Raw genomic sequence first — 9597 nt, forward strand, 5'->3', positions numbered from 1 at the left:
GAAGTCAGTTGTTGACAAAGCAATATTAGTTCTGGTCTGAGAAAAGTCAGTAGATAAAAACCACAAGTGATTTAATCAAAGTTCTCAATTAAACTCTCCAGCTGCCCTGTGACATGTAAATCATCATCACACCAAAAGCCACACACTTAGCAAATTGAGAGTGCTGGATTTTAAACAAGCTCTAGTTTCAAGATCATCACTACTGGAAAGTTTTCTAATACCAAAAAGTGGCTGACTCTTAAATGCTCATAAAGGTAAAAAAAAGGGAATGCTAACATTTGGAATTTATTAAGGGGGAGAAAGGAGTCACAGAGGGGGATCTAATTAGCAAAAATGCATTCAAACATGATTAATTTGTAATCCTGGTACCAGCTGTATTCAACCAAATGCTATACTTTACGAGACAAACTCTAGTGAGTTTTACATCTGTTTCATGCTAAGATAACATCTGTTTGATTCACTGAAAATACTTTTCCAGTTCTACAGCAATTTATACTTTTCCCAGCCTTCCATGTCAATAAAAACATACAGACTTATGGGTAAACACTGTGAGAGCACATGCTTATCTTTCTGTATCTTCACTTTGTGAGGGGGTAACAAAGAAGTTATCACTGTTCCAAGGGAAAAATGAACACATTCCTCTGGGACACACAGAGAGCTGCTTATTATTTCAATTTATGCAATTGCATCCTCATAATATTAAGCATTCACAACCAAATACAAAGGACTTTCTCTCAAGGGCAGTGTAAAAATTTCAGAGCTTATGATTTCTCAAATTCCTTAAACAAGTCCTTCAGAATGCTGAGCAAGCAGCCAAAGCCTGAGTGGAGTTTTTCTAAAAATAATGAGTATAAATAAAGCTCAGATTACTTTTCTTTTTTTGAGATTGCTAAAACAAAATTTGTGTAACTGAAACTATTTATTAGTTTTTCAATTTAAGACCAGGGAGATTTGAACATTTTCTCAACACACAGCTGCTGTCAATGTTCCCAGTTGAGAACAAGCCTTCAGCAAATGTATTTAATCCTTTGAAAGCCCTCCTGGATGGTAACCTAAAGCCCATCTCTTGGAGTGGTGTGCTCCAGATCAGATCTGATCCAGAGTAAAAGCACCCCTAGCACCTTGACAGGCACCTCTGTGCAAAAAAACTGCCCAAAAGAACTGCATGCCCTCCTTCCCTCCATGCCTGAGCACTCACTTTGTGCAGCTCTCATCACCTGTTTCCCTGCTTTTCTTCATGCAGTCACTCTGTCTGGGGCTGGAAGGGACCTGAAAGCCCATTCAGTGCCACCCCCTGCACCATCCCAGGTGCTCCAAGCCCCAGTGTCCAACCTGGCCTTGGACATTTCCAGGGATCCAGGGGCAGCCACAGCTTCTCTGGGCAATGATCTTTGGTTTGCATTCAAAATGTAGAAAGGGAAAATATGAGCAGTTCACAGACTAAATCCTGGCATTCCTATCCTGAAAGACTTAAAATCTTATATTTTCATTCCTGACTTCCTGCAAGCAGCAATTTTATTAAAGGAAAAATCAATATCAGTGTCTAAACTCTTACTCAGAAGGGATGAAGAAGAAATAAATGCTCTGAAGTTTATCTGTTTTTCTTACACTATTAATTTGCTACATGGCCTTGGCTTATTCCTGTTCAAAGTGTCTTCGGAATTTGCAGTTGAACAAGCAATGGCTGACAGGAGAAATGGCCCCTCATTTTGCTATCTGCATAGCAGATTCTGTTCCCAAAAGATGCCACACTGGAGGGGCAGCCACTAAACTGCTACTGAAAATCACTGAAAATAGACAAGCCATTTCAGATGTGTTATGCCAGAACATTTACAGAAAACTGAGAAAGGATTTTTGGATAAGAAATCTGTTTTGACTTCCACCATCACAAACAGAAATGTTTGTTGGTTTAATGTATATGAGAAGAGATTCAAATTTTTTTTCTCAAAAATTAGTTGATCAATTTAAGTGATTGTAACCTGTGATCCCTGCTGGAAGGGGACACAAACACAGCTCCTGACTAGGTATCATGATTTGCTGAATCTTTTCTGTTTCTTTTATTTTGGTCATTCTTTCAGGAGGTCTTGAAATTAAAAAAAAAAGGAACAACTATGTATTTCCTTCATTGCATACCCCACTCTTCAGGATGTGCTTTTTCAGTTTTTCTGCTAAGAAGACAATGGTATATCTATCTCCTGTGACCATGGCTAATGGATAATAGCAGGCACATTTAGCAGCAAACAAGAACAAGGCTCACACACAGAGCAGCAGCTGAAATCAATGCACTGTTGAAAGCAATATTCAAAATACAGCACAACAGTCGAACAACAACCAGACAGTTTTTCTACTTGGGTGAACCATTGCTGGAAGACACCCAAATCTGAACTGGCTTTTGATGAATTGCAACTGAAATTACAGAAAGGCAATCACTGCAAGTGTGTGTGCCAGTCCTGACTCCAATTATTTAGGAGTTAGGAATCATGACTTTGCATAATAAACTCTTTTTACTTCCCATTTCTAGGGTGGAATACAACTGCCTACTTTTTAAACATGCAGTTGTGGTGTTCATGTATCAGTGGGGTCTTCAGAACAAAAATTCCACCTTTTGCACCTAAAAGGTGTTGGTACAAATATCTGCCTGGTGCAGAAGTGTCAGGAAAACACTGCAGATCTTCTTCAAATAGAAGAGTACTTTCATATGAAAGAAAAGATGACAGAACAGGTCTCCCATTACATCTCTGTAATAATTAAGTTGCTACACAGATCCTTTTGGGCATGAATTCTTATCATCTGACTGATTGTAGCTTATTGGATGAAAGGAACAAAGTTCAGGGGAATAATAAGTGTTACATAATTTTTATATCAGATTTCAACAACATAAATCCTCAAATTTGCCCCATTTACAGCCAATTCAGCGTGACTGAAGCTAGCAATTTAAAATACATGGAAATAGAACTGATTCAGAATTTTTCTATGTTGCAGAGCAGTGATGTTGCTCTACTGTATTTCACAAGCATGGGGATGAATAAAACACTGGATGTGCACTTGTAATGCATCCATTTATTCTATGTTATGTTTAATGAAAACATAATGAAATGAGATCACCCCTGTATTTCACTAATCAAGGCTGGCAATAACTGTGGGGCAAGGATTAGACTGCAGATCTTCCTTCCGAGAATCTGGGCAGGGGTATGGACTAAAATAAAACTTACACTTTTCAAACTTTTGGAAAGTTCAGTTGATACCTGCAAAAGTAGATGCTTTGGCCAAACTATAAAATGTTAGAGAAGAAAGCACCTTTTCCACTTATTTTCCATGTGATTTTTGAGGGTCTTATCTTTCTCAGTATTATGTGCTGTAATGAAAAGATTAGCCAGTTGAGAAGTGCTGGAAAACATGGACACATCCCTGGAGAGACCACACTCCTACACAGGCACACAGGCAGCTGTGGATTGTTTTACAGATATTGGGATGAGCCTTCCTGCCTCAGCTTTGCAGCAAAGTTCAGACTCTTCCTATGCCCTCTTCTCTTCCCCTGCCTCTCCTAAAGCAGAATTTTGTTTGAAGTGAGCACTGTGCAATCCCCACATGCACGCTCTGGTGGAGATCACATCCCTCTGAAGAAGGGACACTGTGAGACCAGGGAGTGTCTGCAGCTCTTTCTCTTTTTCCCTGGTGCCAGATGAACTTGATGCTTTTAGAATCTTTCCATCAAACTGGCTGAAATTGCTCTTGTTGCAGTGTTATCACCCATCCATTACCCCCATGGGGTGAAAGAACAGCTACAAAGACAACAGAATCCAGACTCCAAAAAACTAGAGGGGTTTATTTCAGTTCTGATAGCTAGTGGCATTCTAGTGTACTTAAAATGAAAACAGTAATCATCAAATAAAACAACTGTTTCACACATTGAGGGAACAACTTAATTATAACTACAGAGCTGCTTATTTCAGTCAACTCTGTGCTCCTCTGGGTCAGCCTGACAGAATAAAAAAGATGCATCCATTATGTTCATCCATTGCCACAAGTCCATGCCTGCTTGTACTTGGAAATATTCAACACCTTGAAATTATTCACTACTTGCTTTTGGAAGGAAAAGGTAAACCCAAGGTGTACCTTCAATAAATTGAGCACAACCTCTCTACATAATCAAGGGAAGATAAGGGTGGGCACAGCACAGTGTTATAGGTATAATACAACAGCAGTTGTTGCAGGAAATGCAAATTATTTGCATTAGGGGAATATAAATGTTTCTGGGTCACAAAAAGTGTAGCATAGAAAAGACATATTGCAAGGCAAGTATTCCAGTTAAATAAATGTACTCTTTGAACAATACACTACACAGACCTAGCAGAATGGATTTTAGGCATTTGAAAGGGAAATGACTCACCTGTTCTTTTCTCTGGTTAAATTTAGCTGTGGGTACAGCTGCATTATTTTCACTGCAGTGATTCTATGAAAGAACTAGTCAGTCCTGGGTCTTGGGAATGATGGGGTTGACATTAGTGAATGGCAGAAATATGTGTTGAGGTTTGCACATTCAGAATGACATTATATAACATCAGTTTTGTCCCTAAACTGTATTACAAAATAATATTACAACAGTGGAAATACAATTCAGGAACTGTGTGCCAAGATTTTGCATACTTTTAACTGCTTGTTTTTATTTTAATTTTAGATTGCTTTGGATAAAAGTAAGATGATAATAGAAAAAGATATAGCAAAATGTTGAAATTCTATTGTAGATAAAGATCAATTTTTGGAAGAACCATAGCTACAACTCAAACAGGAGCTCTCTAGCAGTATTTTTAGAGAAAAAAATTGGGGACAGGTATTTATAGAACTGATGAAGTATGGTGGGAAGGGAAGCACAGCTTTTTTTAAATGGAATTTTAAAAAATGAAATATTCTGGTCTTGAGCAGGTTGCAAGACGAGTACCCAAAAAAATGAAATTTCATAATGCTCATATTAATGCTGCAAAAAACTAGGATGAAACTAGGAAAATGATTGTTACCTTGATATTGGAAAACCACAGGTCATTTTCATGCAGTGTAGCTACATAAACAGAAGTAAGGAGTCCAAGAGAGATGGCAACAATTCCACCAACAGTTACTGAGAGTATGCTCCACAGCTTTCCACCTGGAGGATCTTGGAAGAAAAATATTTCAGTCTGTAAGTGTGAAACATATTACTGAACCTATAGAGATTTTGGAAAGCCATTTATCCATTGCCTATGCTAGCACAGTTTACATTCTGCAGGTTACAGGACACCTGGTTTTAACACATCTTTTGTTTTTATTTTCCCATATTAGAAAAATCAGAGTATTTTATTTACATACAAAGTGAAATAAAGTGTGCCTTAATTGGTACACTTTAAATTTAAGGACACCATGATCCTATACAAGTTTAGCTCCATGCCATAACTAATTTGTAAATCTGAATTGAAATATCTTCCAGAACTTTTTAAATTCAAGCAATACAGCATGACTGATGACAAAGCAAGAAATTCACAAGAAAGGTCTAAAAATAGCTGCCTTTTTGGGGGGGGAGTTGATCAGTTTTTGTAAAAAACAACAGTGAAGGTTCAGAAGCCTCAGTAAATACCCACAAAGAGACTGAAGGGCAGCCAAAGCAGCCTTTGATGGTGGTGCCATGCTCTGAATTGCAGATGGGCTCCTGCTGACACAGGAGCAAGGGCAGGGATGAGGTGATGGCAAAAAAAGGATGTGTTCTGGCCTCCAGGCCTTCACTGTGCACTGACATTCCTGGGGCTTTTGTATTTTCAGTGCTAATGTAAGGTTTAATATGGATTTGAGATCTGGAATTGTATCTTTGAAATGGCTTTTTCATACTGTGTGTGACACCTGCTTAAGGGTTCCAACTGCAATTCCCTGGAACTGAGGGCTGGGCTGCAGGAGAGCTGTGACCTCTTATTCTTTTTGTACACAGCCTAAGTGAGTTTGTGCAGAAACAACAACAGAACTTTCATCTGCCCAAATCTGCAGAGAAACATTTAGAATTTAGATCCAAATATCCCTTAAAATAAATTAATCTAAAAATGTCCCCAAAAAACCAAGGAACTTTGTCAGCTCTAAAGCTCTAATTCCATACAAAAATTTACCTAACCAGTTAAATTCAAATTTTATATGCAACCTGCCTATTTATAAGTACATTTCATCAGTTCTCTTCAATCCTTTTATGTTACCAGTGATTTGGACTGTGATTCTTTGAAGAACTTTGGATGGCTCCATACAAGCTGATAGTGTGTCACCAAAAATAAATTGAAACAATTGTTCTCACCAATTTAAATTAAGATTTTAAAACAGAGATAAGATTGACATGCAGCAATCTGCATGAAACCCTCTGTCTCATGCAATTCATTTTGGTGATATTCAATTATGGAAATGCATTTGTCACATGCCTAGCTCTGAGCTGTGCTTAGGACAGATCAAAACCAAAACACCACTAAAAAGCCATAATGTCACTTTGTTTTTCATTACCCACCAGGCAGAATTTTCCCATCAGGCTTCACATTTGTCTCCTCTGAAGGCTGATCCTCAGCTGCTTCTGTGCCTCTTCCAACCCTTCTCTGTCTCACGGTTGTCATGGTGTCAGTCACTTTAATTCATTATTCTTCAGCCTGACTCCTAAATGGACACACACAAGCAATGCATCTTCCTACCCAAGCAGTCACTTGATACTGTATGAAATATGTGAAAAGAAAACCACATTTACTGACATCACAGACTTTGACTTCTACAACTCTACTGCACATAAAGGCTGTCTTATCAAAATGCAAGGTTTTTCTTTAAAGCTGTACCACTCAGCAAATGAAAATACAGAAAACATTACTTTAGAATTATAAAGACTAATGTTCACCATTTTACATACTCTCGAATAGGTTTTCAGAATGATTTGTTATTTTGACTGCCCTAACTTTTTTAGCCCTTGACTCAAAACGCACACCAGGCTCCCCTTTTTTAAATAACCTAATCCCTTAAAAGAAAAATTAGTTTTTCCAGCCGAAAATATGAAGCCAGTATTTAAATCTCGACTTTCGGGAAACACCCAAAAAAGGGGGTCAAAAGATGCAAAAATGATCTCAGAGAACACCTGTGTTATGAAAAACTAGAAACAGCATTAAAAGAATACCAGAATTGAGACCATCACAAGCCCGAAAGCTCGTGCAGTCCCTGCCCTGTCAGTGCCAGGTGCCCTCGGCTCTCGGAGCCTGCACGGAGCCGCTGTCACCGGGCACGGGCGGGCACTACCATCCCTCCATCCCTCCCCGAGGCACCGCCCGCTCCATCCCGGCAGCAACAGCTGCTCCCGGTGCCGGAGCCGAGCCGGCGGCAGCGGCGCCTCAGCCGCGCAACTTTGAGTGCAGCTCCGGCAGCGGGGGAGCCTCGGCTGCCCCTCACACACCTGGGGAACACGCGGGGAGCCGCGCGGGCTCCCGCCCTGGAGGAGCGGCTCCGTGGCACTCCCGACCATTCATTAATTCATTAACAAGGCAAGGTGCTCATCCCCGCCCCGCCCGCGGTGCCGCCGCTCCCGCACGCCGCTGCCGCAGGGCTCGGCTCGGCCGGGCGGGCAGCTCGCAGCCGGCCCCGCCGCCGCGGAGAGCCGGGCCCGGGGCAGGGCAGGGCCGGGCCCGGGGCTCCCGCGGCCTGCGCGGCCCCGCCGGCTCCCCCCGCCCGCTGCCCGCCCCGGTACCTGCGGCCGCTGCTGCCGGCGCTGCTCCGGGAGCCGCCCGGGCCCCGCCGCGGGCACGGACGGGAAAGCGAAGGGAAAGGGGAAGGGGCGGGCGCGGCGCCGGGCGCTCGGCCCTGCCGGGCGGAGACCGAGAGCCGGGGCGGGCACAGGCGCCCGTCACAGGCCCGGCCCCCGCCCCGGCTGCCGCTCCGTTGCCGTTCGAACGGGCCCGGGCGGGCTGCGGCGGAAATCCGGCACGGGCGGGCACGGCCCGCGCTCCGAGCACCGCATCCCCGCGGGAAAGGGGCTGCGGGGCCGCTCCCCCAGCGTCGCGCTGTCGGAGGATGCTCTGCTCAAATAGCGCCCTAGAATTGATTTGTAGTGTTTTTTAAAATGTGTTTCTCACCGCCCCTCTCCCCCCCGATATAGTTCCCTATGTGTGTGATTTTAAAATTGAAGTTAGAGCTGAGTGTTCTGTTCAAGGCATTATACGCTCCCCTGTATTTCTTGCTTAACTGCACCATAAACGTTTAGAGGGGGAAAAGACCTTTTGTAGCTGGAAGATAACGGCAATGCCAGACTTTGTTCTACTTAATGGGAACAACCTACCCCTGCAGTAAGTCTTGATTGTAAGTTTTATTTGCACTGTCTTTAGTAATTGTAGAAAAAGCCATGCGCCATGAGGCTGTAACCAACAAACCAGCTCCAGGTCCTATCACAGGAGGCTGATTTCCCAAAAATCCACACAAATTCTGTGGAATTGTCTGTGAGAGTTCGTTTCTTCACGACAACATTTAGTTGATTTTCTATCACAATTTTATAGTAGAGTAGTACTTCTACTTTTTTTTTTTTTTTTTTTCTTTCATTCCACAACCTTGGTTCATTGAAAAACTTAGTATTTCGAGCAGGAAGAGCCATGAAATTCACAGAAATTCACATGCTCAGAGGCAGCAAGAAAATGATGTAGTAATCATCCTGGTCATTCTGAACTTTGAAAGCATTGACTCTAGAAATCAGGAAATTTTTCAGTATCTGCTCTGCGTGCTTATTTTGTTTTGTAAGTTTTTTTTAGAACCAACAGAATTATCTTCCTCTGATCAAGTCCTCCAAATATTTACGCATTTCTACTGTAAGTCAATTTACAGCCATACTTATTTTGGTTTTTTTTTGAGCAATAAGGCATGTCATACATTTGTGGGAATGCTTAAAATAAGAATGAAATCTAAATAAATATGTGCCTTACCATGGGCAATAGATTTACCTTCCTTTTGTCACTGCCACATCCTAGGTGTCATGTGTTTGTTGAAATGAACACATTGTATATGTACAAGAAATTTTACAGTGTAGATAAACACCTTGAGTGCCTGCAGGTTTTTGTGCAAAGCAGATAATGTACTTACATTTCTAAGAAGGGCATGCTGTGGAAGATATTTCCTGCAATAACAGTTCTACTTCTCCACTACTTGTAAAGAGGCCAATGCAAAGTAAATTCTACAAGAACAAGCAGTTACTGAAATGGTTTAGAAAACATAATCAGTGAAGAGCTTCAGAAATGCCAGAGAAGGGAGGAGTTGTCTTAATTCTCCTGTGTTTTATGACCCCATGCATGGATGTAATGGATTTGTAATGTTTCAAGTATGAGAATCCAGAAGAACTAAAGAGCTTCCAGATGGATGTTAATATCACTAATATCTAAAACTTGTATTATAAAATGTAAATTAAAAGTCACCAAATTGTAGCTTGCAATCAGTAATACTGATGATTATATCATAACTGTATTGTTATCATACTGTTGCAATGCAGGCTTCTTACTTGCCAAAGTAACAAAAGGAAATTTAACAATATTCTGTTTGCCCATTGTCTTCCAACTAGATCACAGTAGTGGAGTGTTCATGTTGGCA

General features: G+C 41.4%; 1 protein-coding gene across 2 annotated transcripts in view; it reads right to left on the reverse strand.

The window, feature by feature from the left end:
• The window catches only part of DPY19L3 (dpy-19 like C-mannosyltransferase 3), a 36594-nt gene extending 28776 nt beyond the window's left edge, over positions 1-7818 (reverse strand). For both annotated transcript variants that reach the window (XM_058033968.1, XM_058033969.1), the window contains exons 1-3: positions 7718-7818; positions 6506-6648; positions 5016-5149 (exon numbers count right to left, since the gene is read on the reverse strand). In XM_058033968.1, coding sequence (XP_057889951.1) covers positions 5016-5149; positions 6506-6608 — 237 coding nt within the window. In that variant the 5' untranslated portion in view covers positions 6609-6648; positions 7718-7818. The remainder of the gene's footprint in view (positions 1-5015; positions 5150-6505; positions 6649-7717) is intronic.
• Between the last annotated feature and the right edge of the window lie 1779 nt (positions 7819-9597).

The sequence above is a fragment of the Melospiza georgiana genome, chromosome 14, assembly GCF_028018845.1.
Source record: "Melospiza georgiana isolate bMelGeo1 chromosome 14, bMelGeo1.pri, whole genome shotgun sequence".
Taxonomy (NCBI): domain Eukaryota; kingdom Metazoa; phylum Chordata; class Aves; order Passeriformes; family Passerellidae; genus Melospiza; species Melospiza georgiana.